This window comes from Thamnophis elegans, chromosome 5 (assembly GCF_009769535.1).
Source record: "Thamnophis elegans isolate rThaEle1 chromosome 5, rThaEle1.pri, whole genome shotgun sequence".
Taxonomy (NCBI): domain Eukaryota; kingdom Metazoa; phylum Chordata; class Lepidosauria; order Squamata; family Colubridae; genus Thamnophis; species Thamnophis elegans.
The window spans coordinates 12260935-12281552 of record NC_045545.1 but is presented as its reverse complement, the minus strand read 5'-3'; the positions used below and the strand labels follow the sequence as shown (position 1 = coordinate 12281552).

General features: G+C 39.1%; 1 protein-coding gene across 3 annotated transcripts in view; it reads left to right on the top strand.

Annotated features, from left to right (window-relative positions):
- Positions 1-20618, top strand: part of BTBD8 (BTB domain containing 8) — a 47167-nt gene that overhangs the window by 3669 nt on the left and 22880 nt on the right. For 2 of the 3 annotated variants that reach the window (XM_032218270.1, XM_032218271.1), the window contains exons 2-6: positions 1106-1303; positions 8066-8352; positions 12162-12264; positions 15532-15621; positions 18223-18303. In XM_032218270.1, coding sequence (XP_032074161.1) covers positions 1106-1303; positions 8066-8352; positions 12162-12264; positions 15532-15621; positions 18223-18303 — 759 coding nt within the window. Of the gene's footprint in view, positions 1-1105; positions 1304-8065; positions 8353-12161; positions 12265-15531; positions 15622-18222; positions 18304-20618 lie in introns of those variants that run through there. The other variant, XM_032218272.1, reaches the window with a different exon arrangement.

Below are 20618 nucleotides of genomic sequence, written 5' to 3'. Positions count from 1 at the left end.
ATCCGGTCTACGAGCCTTCAATTTGACACCCCTGTGCTATTAGGTGCGAAAGACATGAGGTTTCAGTTAAGCTGATTTATTGCTAAAAGTAAAGGAATCTCCTCAACTAATGATCAGTATCTGGTTAGAATTAGATAAGGGTCAACAGCACTCAAGGAGGGGTTGCTTGTGACCAGGGCCGGATTTTCCTATAGGCTAATTAGGTTTCAGCCTAGGGCCTCAAGATCAAGAGGGGCCTACATTCAAATTGTTAGCAAAATTAAAATTACACTATTCTAAAAACAGTGAACACTAAAACACTGAACCGAAAATAAGGAGAAATTCTACGCATATGACTAATAAACAAACATAAAAAATGTATTAGTTAAGATCGTTCCAGTGCCGCGGCAGTTGGGGAGCCCGCCCACGTTCCCAGCACCGGTGGTCGGGCAAGAGGCGCGGCCGCTCCCAGTAGCCGCCCTGTCGACACAGAGCCCACCAGCGGCCAGGCAGGTGAGGGCGAGGGGGCCGAGCCGGGCAGCTGAGCGCAGCAGGGGAGGCGGCTGGCCTCGCTGCCTTTGCCGCAGAGCAGAGGCGCCCTCCGTCGGGAGCCAGCTATATATATTGATATATATCACAGTAATGATGTATTTTATTGTCTCTCATGTAATTTACAAACTTAAAAATGGGAGGTGAAAGGGCCTCATAAGTGGAATAGCCTAGGGCCTCTTTTCATCTAAATCCGGCACTGCTTGTGACCATGTAGGGATTCTAGGCTGCGCTTCCTTTCATTCTGCTGCCAGATTCTGCCATTCTTTCTCCTACAAGTGCTCCACTAGAAGTCAGATTTACAACCAATCCCACTAGGGATTGATTGTAGAGCAAGATATTTTCCTGAGTAGATTACAGCTGTTTGATGCTATATAGTTGTTTTCCACAGTGTGTCAATGGGTAGGAAGTTTATTGTTATTGGGCTTCAGTTTTACGTGTTTTTTATTCTTTCTGTTTTCCTTTTATATCATTTGTAATCCCCTATATTTCAAAGCAAGATAGATACAGCAGTTTATTTCAATCTGCAAGCACCCCTTTGTCTTATTTGTGAAGTTTTTTTTTTATTCTATTGCAGACTTCTTGGAGAAGAAATCCAAACTGACATCACTTTCTATGTGGGCAATACGCTCTTCAAAGCTCACAAAGCAGTACTTTTAGCAAGAGTTCCACATTTCTTTCTGCATGTTGTTGGAAGACATTTAAATTCTTGTAGCAGCTGTGAAGCTTTAAAACTGCAATATTTGGAACCTTCTGAATTTAAAGCTTTTCTACAGTAAGTTTCTTTTATTCTTCTCATTGCATTTTAAATTGCATTTTAAACAGAAATTATGATTTTGTATGGAAAGTTAAGAAACCCATTCAGCCGCCCAGTTATATTGTTCAGAATTCTTTTTCTACTGCAAAGATAGATCTAACCCTTGGGTTGCATATTAAGACACATTTTTTTGTTTATTTTTCCCTGACCTGCAGTTTCCTGGAGCTTTATTTTCCAAAAATTAACGTTTAAATTTGAAAAACATCCTGTTACACATATTCCAATGCATCTTATAATTGGTAAAATTTGGATAAAAGTAAGTTGTCCTACAGAGTGGTATCTAGATTGTTGATCTCAGCATAGCTGAATATGTCTTTAAATGCCCTGTGTCATACTAGCCTTAATGTGCCAAAATTAACTAATACTATTCTTATAATTAGCAGAGAATTCTGTATTTAGCATTGGTATGACTAAGACTGTTAACCTGGGCTCCTTTTTCTTCTCTTACTAAAAATATTGCATAAAATCCATGATTGATGAAGTCATGACAAGCAATAGAGATGAATATTTATAGGCCCATCTGTTTATAAACATGGCACAGGAAAAATATAATTTAAAATGTAGGAAGAATAAATGGCAAAGAACATCAACTAAGAAATGAAGTAAAAGTCAGTTAATCAGTCGGTTAGCTGGTTGGCCAGTTGATTGGTTGGTTGATTGGTTAGAACATTTATATATCCACCCATCTTCCAGCCAACTCTGGGCAGTTACAACAACATATCAAATCATATTAAAACTATAAAATTAAACAGAGAAAATCATTCAAAACAACAAAGACCTGGCACCAAGTCAAACCTTCAGAAGTTTGAGTTTGAGTTTTCTGGTCTTGTATGCCGCCCACTCCCGAAGGACTCCGGGCGGCTTACAATAAACAAGGGAAGGGGATAAATAAACAAAACAACACTTTAAAATACGCAACATTCACAGTTACCGTGGGGCTGGATATTTCACAAGCCCCCCGGCCTGCTGGAGCAGCCAGGACTTGGTGGCTTTGCGGAAGGCTGGGAGGGTAGTAAGGGTCCGGACCTCCACGGGGAGGTCATTCCAGAGGGCTGGAGCTACAACAGAGAAGGCTCTCCCCCAGGGAGTCGCCAGCTGACATTGGCTGGCAGATGGAATCTGGAGGAGACCTAACCTGTGAGATCTAATCGGTCTATGGGAGGTAATCGGCAGGAGGCGGTCTCTCAGGTACCCAGGTCCGATGCCATGTAGGGCTTTATAGGTGACGACCAGCACCTTGAAGTGGGTCCGGAGACTAATGGGTAGCCAGTGCAGCTCGCGGAGGATAGGTGTGACGTGGGTGTACCTGGGTGCACCCACAATTGCTCACACAGCTGCATTCTGGACTAACTGAAGTCTTCGAACACTCTTCAAGGGCAGCCCCATGTAGAGCATGTTACAGTAATACAGCCCAGTCTTCAAAGCTTAACAGAAGTCTAAGAAGGTTAGAGACCTTCAGAACATGAGAGGCAGAGTCCACAGGGCAGGGTCTGCCGTGGAAAAAGCATGCTTCCTAACTTCCACCACATGGCAATATTTAGGGGAAAGGAGCACATCCGCTATATCTAATTTGGTAGGGTTAGATGTCCTTAGGGAAAGAGGATCCTGCAGATATCTTGGCCCTCTGCCATATAAGGCTTTAAAGGTGATGACCAGCACCTTGATGATTTGCAATATAATAATATAAAATCACCTAATAATATTACATATAAAAATTAATATTATAAGCTGCCTAGAGTTTACCTTGTGGTAAGATGGCCAGCTAATAACTTTAAATAAATAAATAAATTTGAATAATAAATAATAAGATGTGGTATAAAATAGATTTGCTTATATTTCCTTGTTTCCTCTTATTTCCTATCCTTAATTGCATCTCACTACCGTGTTTCCCCGAAAATAAGACAGGGTCTTATTTTCTTTTGACCCTCCAAATAAGGGCTTGGCCTTATTTTTGGGGAGGTCTTACTATTTTCCAGGTGCAGGAGGCAACAAGCCCATCAGCCCCACCCTCTCTGTCCCACCACCTGCTTGCCTGTGGCCACAATGACCCAAGTTCTTGCATCCTGGCCTTCGCCTGCCCTGCTTCCTGGCTGATGAACAGCTGACTGTGCTGCTCTGGCTTCACGGCGGGCTCTTCCTGGCAGAACATACACACAGACACAGACACACAGACACACACACTGCAAGGCAGCCACATCCCTTCACTAACTTGCTTTCCAGTTCCATTCTCCGCTCCATGTGCAGGACAAGAAAAGTAGACTGTGTGCCTATAGTAAAAAAAAAAATCAGAAAATACCTTCCAACTTCTCACAAAAAAAAAAAAAAGTTGGAAGTAGTCCCACAAACTACTATTCTTACCCCACATGTGGCAGTGGAGAATGGAGCAGGAAAGCAGGTTAGTGGAAGGATATGGCTGCCTTGGGAGGGGGGGGTAGGGATCTCTCACACACCCACACACCATCCTTTCCTTGGGAACTCTGCACAGACGCAGAGAAGATTTCGGATAGAGCATTTGGGGGATGTGCGTCTGCGCTGAGATCCCAAGGAAAGAACGATTGCCAGGAAAGGGGGGTGGGATTTTGCTTCTTATCCTGTTCTGAGTCTGTGCTGAGCTTCAGAACAGGGTAAGAGGAAGTAAAATCTCCCCTCCCCATTTTCAAGCGGTTTGCAAAAATGGACCATTCCGAGCCTTCAATCCTGCAATCTTGGAATTCTGAAGGCTCAAAATGGCGCGTTTTTGCAAACCGCTTGAAAATGGGGAGGGGGATATTTGGGATATTCCTGACTCTCACCCTGTTCTGAAGGTCAGCACAGACTGAAAACAGAATAAGAGACAAAATCCCCCCCCCCTCCTGATTTTCAAGCTGTTTGCAAAAATGCCCCATTCCGATCCTTCAATCCTGCAATCCTGGATAATGTGAAGGCTCGGAATGGGGCTTTTTTGCAAACCGCTTGAAAATGGAGAGGGGGGATTTTGTCTCTTATCCTGTTCTCAGTCTGTGCTGAACTTCAGAACAGGGTGAGAGGCAGAAATATCCTCTTCCACATTTTCAAGCCATTTGCAAAAATGCCCCATTTCGAGCCTTCAATGTGAATATGCTGGTGAGAAGCAACCTCCTGTAGGCATGGAAATCCATACACTTGGGACATCGGAAGAAGCTCTGTGAGGAGACGCTGCTGCCGAAGTGCAGGAAATCTCCCCACCACCACCACCTGCAGATCGTCCTTTCAAAGAGAAATTTCACCAGGACGAAGAGATGGCTGAAGGCGGCGTTTGTGTCGCCTTCATCCTGGTGAAACTCCTCTTTGAAAGGACGATCTGCAGGTGGTGGTGGTGGTGGATTTCCTGCACATCAGCAGTGGTGTCTCCTCACAGGTCTTCTTCGATGTCCCAGGTGTATTGATTTCCATGCCTTCCTTTCCTGTTCCATGGACGGAATTGCCTGCTGGATAGATCGATCGATCGATCGATCGATAGATAGATAGATAGATAGATAGATAGATAGATAGATAGATAGATAGCAGTTAAACTTATATACCGCTTCATAGGGCTTTCAGCCCTCTCTAAGCGGTTTACAGAGTCAGCATATCGCCCCCACAGTCTGGGTCCTCATTTCACCCACCTCGGAAGGATGGAAGGCTGAGTCAACCTTGAGCCGGTGAGATTAGAACCGCTGAACTGAAGATAACAGTCAGCTGAAGTGGCCTGCAGTACTGCACCCTAACCACTGCGCCACCTTGGCTCTGTTGTGTTGCTTGGCCTCCGGCTTCTTTTGCAACCGCAATTGGCTGTAAAAGCGACCTGCGTTTGCTGTAGGCAGACGCCGGAGCGGCACCTGCGAATCAGCGGATGGAGCGGCTCAGCTGCTCCAATTAAGGGGCTGAGAAGCCCTGGGGTGACTGGGGAAGGAAAGGGCTGCCCTCTATTCTGGCTAAACCCACCCCTTCACTGGGGCTTATTTTCGGCAGAGGGCTTATATTTTTGCCCACCCCGGAAATCTGGCATGGCCTTATTTTCAGGACATGTCTTATTTTCGGGAAAAATGGGTACCTCCTTGTTGACTGTACTTTACATAAAGTTGCTTACTCTGAAAGGAAATAGCATGATGAGGTTATGTTTAGTATCTATATATGTTTATTTAGATATTCCAGTCTGTTGTTATATGTTTATTAGTTTCAAATGCACTGACCAAACATACATGATTATTAAAGTAGCCACAAAATGCTTTTGAAACAACATTAATGCAGATAACTACGTATTTTAAAAGAGATTGTTTATTTGGGGCATTTTTAGGGCTTCATGCTATTTTCAAAATTATTTTGAAAAATAACAAAAAATGTTTAGCATTGCAACTTTTGAAAATAAATAGCTTTTTCCCCGTATAGAAATGATGTTCGCAACTAGTTACCCTTTCTGCAAATTTGAAATGTTAACCTTTATTTAAACTTGTCATACTTAGATTCACAGTTCTCACCAAAATCTGTTGAGTAATGAACCCAGCAAGTATAAATCCAATTGCATTCATATATTAAGGGAAGTGTAATGGTATTTTGGAATGACCTTGGAAAGAACTACAGCCACGATACTGATTGGATGAGAGGCAGATTAGCCCTTAGAAGGAATGTGGGCATGGCAATTATCTCAGAAGTGGTTCTCTTGTTTCCTTGGTGGCAATGGGGGGAGAAATGTACTTTCAGACTTTCAAGATTGATATCAACCGTGAGACATAGTGTAGACAGGAAACACGCCCAGGTGAACTAACTCTACTTTTTTTTGTAAAAGAATCTTGTAAGTCTGTCTTCCAAGGTCTTTCAAACATACAATTACAAGCAGAGACTGGGAAGATAGAAACCAAAGCCAAAAAAAACCCCTTATGCACATTTCTCAGTCATATCCAAAGGCTAGCAGGAGACTGGCCAAGTATCTATTGACTTGGGAGTTTGGAGAGAAAAAGCCTAGAGTTTAAATTGTGAAGCACAGTTTTATAGATATACAGGCTCTGACTTCATTACACTGTTTGAACAATCAATTGGGATAGAAACTTCATTCTTGTCAGCAATAGATTTTATAAGCTAGACAAGTCAAGTCAAGTCTGAGAATCTTTTGCCCAGACTAATCAATCCTGCATGTGGGGTTTGGAGAGTCATGATTTAATACTGAGCTCAGAAGTGAATCTGGATAGCTTGAAGAGCCGAGGTGGCGCAATGGTTAGGGTGCAGTACTGCAGGCCACTTCAGCTGACTGTTATCTGCAGTTCAGCGGTTCTAATCTCACCGACTCAAGGTTGACTCAGCCTTCCATCCTTCCGAGGTGGGTGAAATGAGGACCTCCAGACTGTGGGGGCGATATGCTGACTCTGTAAACCGCTTAGAGAGGGCTGAAAGCCCTATGAAGCGGTATATAAGTCTAACTGCTATTGCTAGCTTGATTGCCCATAATTACTGCTATCAATATGGGAGGTGAGTCTTTATCTAGAGAACTGTGATTCAACTTCTGGGAGTCCTGTTAACTGTTGCTAAAGTTTGCTAATGTCTTGCTTTCGATTCAGAACCAAGTGGTGACCAGATGGACTAATTAGTTCAGATGAAAAGCTAACTGGTGGATTAGGGACACACGGGACAAAATCTACAGATGGGACAAAATCTACCACCGCTGGTATTCTGTGGACTAATTTCAGCATCCTGTACTTGTTGGAGTAGCTCCAGTCCCATCAGGGAGCACTAGCACTTTTGCTTAACAAATATGAGAAGAAATCAGGCAACTGAATTACCTTCCTTGCTTAATGGAACTATACATCCTTAAAATTGGATGGCATCCCTGCAGGCAGAACTAGCTTAGAATTTTAAATTAGCTCCATGGCTGAGATTCAAAAGGGGTTTGGTAGCAGCTTTTGAGACTAGCCATTTTTATTTAAAATTCATGGGTGAAGCTAACTTCATCAAATGCATCCACAAATGCTTATGCTTCAAATAAGATTATTAGCCTCGAAAGGTGCTACTTTTTTCGCTCAGAAAGTGCTCTGAATTTTAATAGTCATATATTGTCATGGTTCTCTTCCTAAAATGTCACCAGTGACCGAGAGAGAACTGTAAAATGGGCAACATCTGCCTTCTGATTCAGAACAGCCTGCAATTTGGACAACGATGTTAATTTTGTAGCAGGCCCGAGAGTTAATTCAAAGATCCAGTTGAACAAGTAACTGTCAACCATGATATTCATCACTTCTGGCGGAGTAAACATTCAGTACGCTGCTGAGTTTCAGCTTTTAACTCGGGACATGGGGCGAAAAATTGACCAGTTCAGATGAAATAAGGGATGAATTTACTCATTAAAGCACGGTCGAGAATAATTATAGCACTAATCCAAGTTTCCTTGGGAAAAGCCTCTTGGAAATTCAAAGTATTATTTAATTATATGTATCTTTTTTATTTTGTCTTGTTTGACCTTATGTACTATCGAAAGGGCAAGCAGTCTATGTAACACTGAAAAACAAAACAAAATAATAATAATAATGTGGAAGGGCATATTCCTAAAAAAGAAACCATCTTAAAATTCTTACGTCAAACCGTTTGAACGATGCAATGTCCAATGTTGTGTTGTACAGTGAGATGATGTTATGTAGGTGTAATTTAAAAGGAAGCAAAATCCCACTAAGATTAATGGAAGTTATTGCCAAGACACTGTCAGATGGATTGGAGCCTGACACGTTCTCTTCCTAGGGCTGCGTATTCATCGGACAGAATCATTACAGAGGAAGAACAAGAGATTCTAAATAAAAAAGTTTCAACGCCTGAATTAGCGAAAGAAAATGAAGAGTTAAAAGTTGACAGTTTACACAGCGATCAAAAATGTACAGAGCAGAGGCTGGGAAACCATGAAAGGACATCTGACCATCACTGGATATTATGCAAGAGAGCTGTAGAAACAGAATGTGCTGCGTCCTCTTTCTCTACTGGTGGCATGCCAACCAAAGCTATTGATGCTGAGAGTGAGGTAACTATGTCAGGTGAGATTAAAATGTAATGTGTGAATTGTTATCTAAGACATCAGTTTGTGCTTGTTCACTGCCTCAGACAAATTTACAGCTATTCCACAAACAAGATGAATAATTCACAACTGTAACTTGATTCCTGAGTAAATGAGACTTGCATTAGTCAGACTGGACTGGATGGCTAACATTTGGCGTCATGTGCTGAAAGAGTGCATGTGCGCGACAGGATGCACGCCTGCACTCATAATGCAATTCATGCGTAACCCCCCCATGTTCCACGTATGCACACGCACTCACTCACATGCACCCCACCCACACCCATTCCTGCGGGGAATGAACTCCCCGCAGGGATTCGGACCCTCACCTCTCTCCAGGCCTTCCGAAAAGCCGTCAAAACCTGGCTTTGCCGGCAGGCCTGGGGGTGATGAGTTCCCTCCCCTCTCGACATGTATGGTTGTGCGACTGTTGTCTACTTTTATTATTTGTATTTTGTCTTTTATGTTCCCCTTTTTTTTTCCCTTGAATTGTTCGCCGCCCTGAGTCCTCCCGGAGAAGGGCAGCATACAAATAATAAAATACAATACAATACAATACAATACAACATGCATGCACCCCATGCATGCATGTCTGGTATGACATGAGCACAGAGAGACGGGGGAAGGATTTTAAAATGAGGATTTGTCTGAAAGTTCAATTTTTCATAACAGGAAGAATCAAATTGTAATTTAATTTTAGGTCAGGTACGTGACCTCCTTCAATGCTGGTAATGCAACTGAGCACCTAGTATTTAGAATCAAGGCCTTGCCAAGATTTTGAAGATGCCAAATAATAATTTCCTAATGGAGACCATAATGGCATATTATCAATATAATTTTCATTCCCGTACAATATAAAAGTCAACAAATGGGAATAGTTCATTAGTAGTGCATTCTTGCAGAACGATTGGCTTCCAAGAAATAAAATTTTGTGCGAATCTTTTTTTTTTCATAATTTGTTTCTGAAATTTATTTTGTACTATATCAAGAGCTTTTTCTGCGTCTAGTTTCAAGTCTCTCAGAATATATTGTTAAAGTATCTACCAGTATTCTAACATTACCAGAAGGTTGGCATTCTTTCATAAAGATGAATTATGCAGGTTTAATTATTGATAATTATACCTTCTGCAATATTCATGCCCCAAAGAGTCTCTCTTAAAATTCAGTTATATAAGTCTGATAAAATGATACATGGAGTCTTTTCAAAAAACTTTTTTTATGGGAACCAAGATCTCTATGGCTTTTATACCTTTCTTCAAAAATCCAATTACCCTAGTGGTCCTCCCAAATTTCATAAAATCAATGTCTTGCAATGCTGGAAATGGTGACTAAACTTTGAATGAAAATGAGAATCTTACAACGATCTATTTTATTTTCAAAATTAATAGCTGCTTGAGTGGTATCACCACATTTACAAGCATATCTCAGAAATATGGGTCCCTTTAGTGATAAAGTGAGTATCATGATGAAGCAAATCATGTTAATTTTTTGTCTGCAGTGCATATAAAAGTTATGTTTACACAATATTATAGTCTTATTAAGTTGACCATATCATTATACCTAAAAATATACATACATACATACATACATACATACATACATACATGCATACACACACACACACACACACACACGCACCAGTGGTGGATTGCTTGTCCCGTTCCAACCAGTACGGTTGGAATGGGGCCGGCGGCGTCCTCATGCACGCGCGCAGTTCCCGCATGTGTCTTAGCGCCTGCGCAATACTCCAGCTGCTTGCAGAGAATCGCGCAGGCGCTGTATGTGCCATGCACCTGCGTGGAAGCACAGAAGCCTTCAAAGACCGGTAAGGAGGGAGGGAGGGCCCTTACTTACTTCCGGGTTCACTGACCAACCGGTCCCCGTGGACCGCCACGGACCGGTTGAAACCCACCCCTGATACATACATACATATATACAAATACTTTTTTTTGCTAAAAACACTATTTATCACCTGAGCCTTCAGTGAATCATAATATTTTGATGGTGGAGGGTCTTTTAAAAAAACACCACAATATCTGTGAAGTACAATAAAAGGGGCTGTGCCTATATACTGTAATGACAAGTATAGATATTGGAAAATAAATTGCATTTGAATGCAATCATGTGTAGTATTCTCATCAGATAAGTACCCAACAGTTTAACAGATTTAAAAGCATTATACAACTCTAAAATATGATTCCTTATTCAAAGTTTCCATACTTTATTCTCTAAATTATTATGATATAAACCTTTCAGATTTTTTTTTCAGAATATATATACTATAGTCATAACTTATATAAAAAGTTTAAATTACCCTCATATGATCGTCATATTTTTTTCTCCATTTATTTAATGAAAAAATAATGAAATGCATGTTGGTAATCCAGAATTTAAAATCATCTAGTAATGATATATTAAAATATCTTCAGGCACCACTTTGATATTTCTTGCCAAATACTACTAATGCTTTTACGCGATATTGTAATTCTCAAACAAATTAATTATAAATTAGGATACTAAAATTTAAAATAAATAATTTTTTTAAAAATTAGGATATATCGCATTTTTTGTAAATGTGCTTATTTAGATTAATTTAGTTGACTTGTATATCAACTAAAGATCATATAACCAGCTTGAGGAAAAAAAAGGATTATATGTAAATACAAAACTTGTAATAATAAAGTTAAAAATAAAACAAAACCCATAACTATATTACTATAATTCTGGGAAATAAAATAACCCACAAAGGGTCACTGTGAAAGTGAAGAAGGAAAAATTGTAATTAAAAATTTAGAAAATGATAACAGTTTCTTCTAAAGGCATTCCCAGTGGAGACCTGCCTAGACATCAGATATAGCCATTCTTCCTCTATCCTATGCTGAAAATCCATTTTATTTGAAAGTCAAAAACTACCTATATTTAATAACTGAATATATACAGAAACACTAAAGACTGAAATGTTGCTCCAATTACAATATTTAGATTCTAGACCTTAATTCTAAATAATTAGGAATTTTAGGGTCAGAATTTCTTCCTTCTATGCAAAGAGAGAAAGTTTGCAGTACAGATAAAGCAGTTGTTTATCTCTTGTCTCATAGATAGCATGAATAAATGTGGCAAGAAAAATCATAAAATGCGGCAAAACTCATTGTTGCTCAAGAATGGAAGAATAGGAATTCCCACTATTGCAAAGTAGAATATTTTATACCACTATTGTAAATCTTTACCCAAATTAGTCCTCTCAATTGTTTTATACTGTGAATCCCAGGATTGTGGTATGTCTTTTTTCGTACTTACTTGTAATGAGAACTTAAGTTTAATCTGTTTTAAGGGTGGCATGTTTATAAAGATTGCCACGTAAACTTAAAGATGAATAATTTATTTATATTGGTTATAAGCTACAGAACTGCTTGATTCAGAATCTTACTCTTGGCAAGTTTGAATTTTGTAATACTTTATGTATAGCATGAACACTGCTAAGTTATGGTTCCCTCATATAAAAAAAACTTAAGCATTTGTAGCAGTGGTGGGATTCAGCCAGTTCGCACCACTTCGGGAGAACCGGTTGTTAACTTTCTGAGCAATTTGGTGAACTGGTTGTTTGAAGAAATCATTAGGGCAGAGAACCGGTTGTTAAGTTATTTGAATCCCAACACTGATTTGTAGTATATATTTTATCAGTCGAACATTTTAAAAATGTTTTCACCTATTAATGTTTGAATTTCAGTACAAGTAAAAATATATTAGAAAGATTTTTTCCCCCTTTTTGTCTGCTTGATTTCAAAACAGAAATCGCGTCTGGCTTAGGAAAAGACCTGTTGATGCTCTACCAGAATTCTTGGTTTTCAGATATTAATATTTGGATTGATGGAAAACCCTTTGAAGTGCACAGGTACTGTCTTTAAAGACTTTGTGGTGGCTTTTATGGGTACAGGAGGGAGAAGGAAGGATTAGACACAGAGACATTTTATACGACTGTGTATTAAAAAGTTACTGCATCTGTATAAAGATGAAAAACATTGTGATTTCTTCTAGTTCTGATATGGGTAGAATTACAGGTAGTGTTATGCTTTCTGCATCTATCCAGTATTGTTTCTTGTATGTATTTTGGTAATGTATATTTGTACGGCCTTTAAGAGTGGTGCAATGGCATTTACAATATTTGTAAAAGCCTTTTTTTTCCAAAAATTTTCAATAAAAAAAAAAGAGTGATGCAATGACCTAGAGGTGCAGAATCAGGAGGCTGTGAGTTCGATCCTAGGTAGAGGCAGATATTTCTCTCTCTGGGCAAACTGAGAATATATTTGCTGAAAAAAACTCTGCATTGGCGACAGGAAGAGCATCCAGCCATTAAAACATTCTGCTAGCTCCATTCAGTTGCCCAGACTACACCCTGCAAGGGATTATGGGATCGTTAAAAGAGGATGATCCATATAACCCTTTATAAAGATTGAAAAAGGTAAAATCAGTTATTAATCCATCAACACTTTAAAATGTCTTGCTTAAAGAGGAAGACAGCTTTGAAGTATAGTAGCTTGAGCCAGGAACTCTTCAGAGTTTTCAAAACACAAAATGTAGAACGTATCATCAGTAATGCAAAAGAAAAAATAAGAAACTACACAGATACCTCTGACACCTATTTCTGGATTTTTTTTGTTGATATATCAAGGAACTATTGCAGCCCACGGCATAAATAAGAGACTGGAAAGACAGCCAATGTTATTTAAAAGCGAATATATGTTGGGTTCTAGATGTTGCTTGTTTAAAACTACAGAGAAATATTCATATTTTTTGCCCATTCCAATAACCTAGAATTTTTTTGAGGACTTTGGCTTACTGTTAATAATAAGCTAGCATATTGTTCACTCAGTAGCATCCAATTGCCAAGCTAAAATTCAATACCACCATTTTTTACTTGCTAAGAATAAAGCCAGGAAACTATTTATTGAGTCATAATGACAGGAAGAAAGGGAGGAGGGATATAGCTAATACAAACCTGCCAGTAAACTTGCAATAGAATAGAATAGAGAAGAAAAGTGAATAAAATAAAATAAAAATTCTTTATTCACCAAATGTCACTAGACATACCAAGAATTTGTCTCCAATGCATAAGGTCTCAATGTACACAACAACAAAGTGATAGGCCATAGAAATAGATCGAGAGAAATACAGTAGATAGGGAGGGAGAGAGTAGGTAGGTAGGTAGGTAGGTAGGTAGGTAGGTAGATAAAGATATATAAAGATATAGATATATATAAAGATATAGATGTATATAAAGATATAAATATATATAAATACACACACACATATATATATATATATATGTTGCATTTGTGCTGATAAATAAATAAAGGGAGACTAGTGTAGATCTATTTCAAGCTATTTAGCTCTCATCAGCTACCCATACCCTCCTGGGATTTGAAAGGGTATGGCTAGCTGATGAAGCTAAATAGCTTGAAATAGATCTATACTAGTCTCCCTTTATTTATTTATCAGCACAAATGCAACACAAATGTAACAAAGGCAACAGTAAAAATAATGGCTTTCTGTCTGGATGGTCTCTTGTGACGAGTCGATAGACAGAGAAAGGAAGCAGTATGCTTCCTCCCATATTTGGGCATACCAGGGGTTGTGACACAATAGATAGATAGATAGATAGATAGATAGATAGATAGATAGATAGATAGATAGATAGATAGATAGATAGATAGATAGATAGATAAATAGATGGATGATAGATAGAGGGGGGGAGGGAGAGAGAGAGAGAGAGAGAGAGAGAGAGAGAGAGAGAGATACAGTAGATAGGTAGGTGTTTCTGCTGGCACAGCACTTGATCAATGTAATTCTCCACAATTAGTTAAAGAGCTTTCCAAAAGGAAAAAAAAAGTTTTTGCACTCTGCCAACCTCCCAAAAAACGACCTGGTTTCTTTTTCAAAAAAAGGCATGAATAGCCTTGGGGGAGGGCTTGCAGAGTGCTCCTGGGGAGTAGGGGGCCAAAAACGAGCAAAAGTCGGCCCGTTTTTCGTGAAAACAGACCTGTTTTTTGTCAAAAAAATTGCATGCATAGCCTTATGGAGGCTTATAGAGTGTTGCTGGGGGGGGGGCAAAAAACAGCCTGTGTTTTGCTCATTTCTGCCTTCCCCAGCCCCCAGGAGCACTCTATAAGCCTCCTAAAGGCTCTGCATGTTTTGGTGAAGGGGCGGGGCTTTGGGAGGCAAAAAATGTTGTATTCAGTGTATAAGACGCACCCAGATTTTCAGCCTCTTTTTTGAGGAAAAAAGGTGTGTCTTATACTCCAAAAATACGGTATAGTATGATTTTACCACTGATTCAAAATATTTAAGAACTTGGGGTACTGCTCAGAATGAAAAAACTAACAGTTAAAAATTCATTATATGATTCTGTGCAACAGGGTAATATGGTAGAATAGTTGAGGTTCTTACTTTCTTGAGTGAAAGAGCAAATTAAGTACTAAATTAAGAGCTGGCATCCAATCCATTTGAATTTTAAAAAATTCCTCAAATGAAACTTTGCAGCCAATGAAAACAGAGCTGTATATCTTTTTCAAGAAATCCTTCCATCACCAACACCCCTTCCCAAAATCTGTTTTAGTAATATGAACATATAGGGAAATCTCTATTAAGGCTACAGTATATTCATATTTGAAATAGTGTTATTGTAAACCAGGGGTGTTCAACGTTCGGCCCACAGGCCAGATGCATCACACCCTGGCCATGCCCACCCCCAGTTTAGCGAAGAGTTGTCATGATACATCACATGACAACAATGTAACGCCGTGAGTTTGACAACTTTGTTGTAAATCTACTATGAAAAGAATATATCTTCTCTGGACGAAAACATGAAAGCATTATTAATGTGTACCCAAAGGAACTTGGGATTTCCATTCCTCTTGGTGTGTATGTTTGTGTGTGTGTACCCTGTAATAAAATGTTTTGACTGGAAGCATCTCAGAGAGTTTTTCTAATTTTTCTTTAGCAAATTGGATTAAATACCAGAGATATTAGACAGAATTGTACAGAGTGAACAAATATACATTAGCATGCCAAGAACATTAAATTTCAATAGTCTGTAGATATTCTTTTAAAATAAATATTTTTATTGAGTAACATAGTTCATATTTAATTCTCTTTCTCACAGGGCTATTCTTTGTGCCAGATCTAGTTACTTTTATGCTATGCTGAATGGGAGCTGGGCAGAAAGCTCTCAAGAGCACATCACTCTTCAAGGGTAAGCTGACTTGTTCACAAATCATGTGGAAAAAAGGCAATTTAAAACCACTGCAAATTTTAAGAAGTGAAGCTACCTGTAAAAGAATTCATATTAAGTCTGCTTGATATAGTATTTGATGAATACATTTGAGCCCGAGTTCTGAGTAAGAATATCTGTGAATTCAGTCAGCATCTGTTTTGCACAACTGGTGTCTAAAAAAAGTAAAAATAGCATGCTGTGCTAGATTGCAGTCTGCTTGGCATTTAATTGCGATTGCATCTTTGTTTTCATTGTTCTTTGTTCCAGTGGCAGATGCAGCAATATTTATCTATTAATGAGTATAAAGGCTTCCCTGGTTTCAATTTTGGTGGTTTGCTTAACCATCGTGGTTGAATAAGCTACGGCTGACTAGATTCACACACTGAATAGTACTGTGTGATGGCTTAGACTTAGAGCATGAATGTCAGCCCAATTGTGTCACGTGACGTGACATTTTTGCCTTTGCGAAGCCGGGGTGGGTGGGCTGCGCGTGATACATGTGGCCCATGGGCCGCCAGTTTGACACCCCTGATTTAGAACAACGAGCATGGCAAGTTTTGTACAACTGTATGGTAGTCGTGTGAAGAATGGTTATGTGATGGATTAGGAATGGGAAATCAGAGTTGCCTTTGTAATTTTATACCTATGTAAAGTTGCCACTCTACATATGTTTTTAATCCAAGAAACTCCATTTGATTAAGTGGAGTTTAAAGTGTGCATGACAGAGGTCCCCAATGCCCAAGCCGGTACTGATCTGTGGCCTGTTATGAACCAGACCACATAGCCAGAGGTGAGCAATGGGTGAGCAAGCAAAGCTTTATCTGTATTTGCAGCCGTTACTCAGCGCTAGAATCATCACCTCAGCTCTGCCTCAAATCATCAGGCATTAGATTCTTATAAAAGCGCGAACCCTTCTCTAAACTGCACATGTGAGGAATCTAGGTTGCACTCTCCCCACCCTCCACCCCCGGGTCTGTGGAAAAAAAATTATTCCACAAAGCTGCTCCTTGGTGACACAAAGGTTGGCCACTGTTGTGAGGGATTTATTGGATGTAATTGTGACGATATCAAAAGTTTGCCTGCGCTGTTGCTACAGTAGAAATGGCTGGTTTCATATCATCCTACTAATTGCAAATTTTTGTGTAATTTTGATAAACACTTGAGAGCAGAGTACATATGGCTCATCCCAAAATAATGAAAATGATATTTAGGAGACCAGCTGTCAAGGCAGCCGTGCTGCTTCTTTTGGCTGTTTTTATTGCTGTTATATCTGTTTCCATAGTCAGTCAGACAACTGTGTGGATTTTGCTATTTAAGTGAAAATAAAGATTTCCCCCCTTTTTCTGGAAGCTCAGATTTCAGGGGAACTAGCAGAATCTAGAAGAGGTTCTTCTAAAAGGATGCAGGATGATTTGTGAATAGCCATGGCAGAGGTATGCTGCCCCCAAAGCTTTCCTGAAAGGCATCATAAGGAGATGGAAGGAGGGAAGATCAAAATGGAGTAATTTTCCTGGGCGCTGCTTGGAGAATCCAAGCGTCGGTTAAATATAGCCAATCTGCCCAGGACTGAATTGAAACTTTTAGCCATGCCTCTGGTACTGACCAGTCTCCATTTTTTTTCAACTCAGTCAGCCCAGTGGACGCGCTTCAAGTTTTTTCTTCATTCCTAGCAGATTGCTTGGACTCTCCAATTTTGTTTTTTACCTCTTTAGGTTCCCTTTTGTCCTTCGTGAGCAGGCTTGATGAGCAAATTGTTTCCTTTCCCTTTAATTGGCTCGTTTTCACCATCTTCAGCCTCTCCGGTGTCCTGGGTTCGCATGGGCGCTGCGAGGCTGCAGGCAGCTGTTGGAGGAGATGTGTGGGTCGGAGTGCCGACGCCCACGCGATCGCAGCTACTGCGCTACAATTAGGTTCCCCGCATACCATTTTCAAAACATGGTATGCTATCATCTACTTGTATCAGCTGATTGTGTTTGTCTCTGCCCACTAGTTTCTAGAGAAATCTTCACGACATTTTACACATGTAGGGAACAGAAAATCTTGTAGAAGTTTTTGTTCCAAATACTTCAGAAGGAGTACAAATTTCCTACGTTCAAGAGAAGAACAGCTGAACCTCATGAGCATAAACATGATAGCACTTCCTTGACTCTTTTGAAGAGCCCATTCAAAAGATATCAGAGTTCTAGTGGACCGATAGAGTGTTACGTTTCTCCAAACAGAGATCTTTTGGCAGTATGAGAGACAACTTTATGCAAAATTTTAGAGATGGGGTTCTATCCTGAAGAAGATTTGCATCATAAAAATTATTTTAGTACATTTGTTTTCTGCTTATCATTCCTCAACCAGCAATAACCCAGTAAAGAAGGCTGAGGAAGAATGGCCCAAAATCACTCAGTGGCTAAGGTTAGATAAGAACCTGATCACCCCTACCCCTTTCATCTTAAGCATCATATTGGTTCTCGCATAATAAGATTATGTTGCTAGTTTTTGATGAGTTAAATTGGATGTACAAAATATAAAGACTCTATTATACTCTTCAGATTCTCATTTGTGTAACTAATTTTTCTTTTGGTTTTCTAGCATACGTCATGCAGAAATGACTGTCATTCTGCATTTTATCTATGGAGCAGTTCTGGAGTTCCCTAAAAATGTAAACGCTGGGTATGTGTTGTTTTTAATAACATTCCATGCCTATTTCCTAACTCTTAACAAACTGTATTTAAACAGAAGTAGCATCTTAAGAACCAGAAATGAAGTTATAATAGTGCCAGAAATGATTAACCTTGCAATGTAACCTGTATTTTAGCACAAGAATAATAGTATTTGTGTTTTTGAGATAATTATTCTTAGTATTCATATGCTAAGTAGGTGGGACTCAGATAGAAAATGCTTGCTGGAATGTTTCTATTTATTGCAGCAAATTGCTGAATGAGTTCACATAGTGCAGTAAATTATATTGTGGTTTGTTTGGTTTATGGTTTAATAAGCAGGCATGCAAACATTCTTACATACAGATCCTAGCTACTAGTTAAGGGACTTTAAGCAGAATATATGATTGTATGATTTCTTTGTAAACTCTCTGATATCCCATCTCAAGGGTGAATTTTCCCTCATTCCAATCTGTGTGAAATCTAATATCAATTAGAAACTAAACAGCTAAATAATTAAGATCACTCTTGTCTCTCTTAACCAGACTTTGTTGTAACCAGCTTCTAACCAGCTTCTATCCAGCTTCTATCTAATTAAGGAACTATATCTAAAGTGCTTAACCTTACTTTGAGATATTGAAGTCTTGCCTTGGTAATAGGAAGTAGGAAGTAGGCTAAGCAACCTGGTACTGTTCAAAGATTTTATATTTCAAATCCCATCAGCACCAGCCAGTTTAGTCAGTGGCAAACAATTACAGGAAGTATACTCTGATCATTTGGAAGCATTAAGTTTTCTATTCTGGGATAAGGTGAATGTTTCAATTTAAAAAGGTGAATATTTTGGGTTATTCCAACCCAACAGATTAAATAGAATAGAGTTGAGGACTACAGCAGGCCAGAGAGAATTTTAATTAGATTTTAACTAGACCTATGAGAAGATAAACTCTAAATGCAGGTAGTCCTCTACTTATGACCACAATTGAGCCCAAAATTTATGTTGCTAAATGAGAAATTTGTTAAGTGGATTTTGCCCCATTTTACGACTTTTCTTGCCACATTTGTTAAGTGAATTACTGCAGTTCTTAAATTAGTAACACAATTGTTAAGTGAATCCGGTTTCCCCGTTGACTTTGCTTTGTCAGAAGGATGCAAAAGGGGATCACACGACTGCAGGACACTGCGGCTGTCATAAATGTGAGTCAGTTGTCAAACATCCAAATGTAAATCATGTGACCATGGGGATGCTGCAAAGATGAAGAATGGTCATAACTCACTTTTTTCAGTGCGGTTGTAACTTTGAACTGTCTCTAAGCAAACTGGTATAAGTCGAGGACTACCTGTATGTTAGGGATAAACTAGTCAAGTCTTAGCCCAGTCTTCAGCACATTAGAACATAATAATTTAATAAATATGAAAAATAAGGCTCCATTTGAAAACAGTAAAATCTGTCTAATTTTACTGCACTTTTAAATACTGATTGCTTGGGAGAGGACAGTTACTGCCATCATGTTCTGCTTGTAAACATTCCTTAGCCAAATGCTATGTGACTGTGAGAAATAGGATGCTGAACTGAATTGTATTCATCTGCCTCTGAATCAATAACATTCTTATTTATTTATTTATTTATTTGTCTTGTATGCCGCCCACTCCCGGAGGACTCCGGGCGGCTCACAAAAGACAAGGGAAAGGGGGGAACGAGACAAAGACAACATATTAAAAAGAAAACCAACATTCACAATTTCCGTGGAGGTAAATGCTTCTCAGCTCCCCCCAGCCTGCTGGAACAGCCAGGACTTGGTGGCTTTGCGGAAGGCCGGGAGGGTAGTAAGGGTCCGGATCTCAACAGGGAGCTCGTTCCAGAGGGCCGGAGCTGCAACAGAGAAGGCTCTCCCCCGGCTCTAAATTCTGGCTTTCTTTTTTTGATATGGTTTATTAAAGAGACTATGATTTAATAATTTATAATATTTATAATCTTTACCAATATAGCAAAGATTTTTAACTTCTTAAAATTGTTTTAATTTTATTTCCAAAAGCAGGTTATATTAGCAACCTTGTTCAAGGAATTCATACCGGCTTATACAGAATGACAACTAGTGTGAAATTTAAAAAAAGATTACTTTTTAAAATTTATTACTTTTTAAAATACATAGCTATAGATGAATAAATGTAGTTTGAATTTTTAGTTATATTTCCATGCATACCCCAGCACAGTTAAGGTATCAAGACTTGTCACCTCATGTTTGCAACATGAATTATTAATTTGAACTATTTATTGCTATTGTTGGAATAGAACTTTCCTTAAAAATATTACTTCACTAGGCTTTCAAA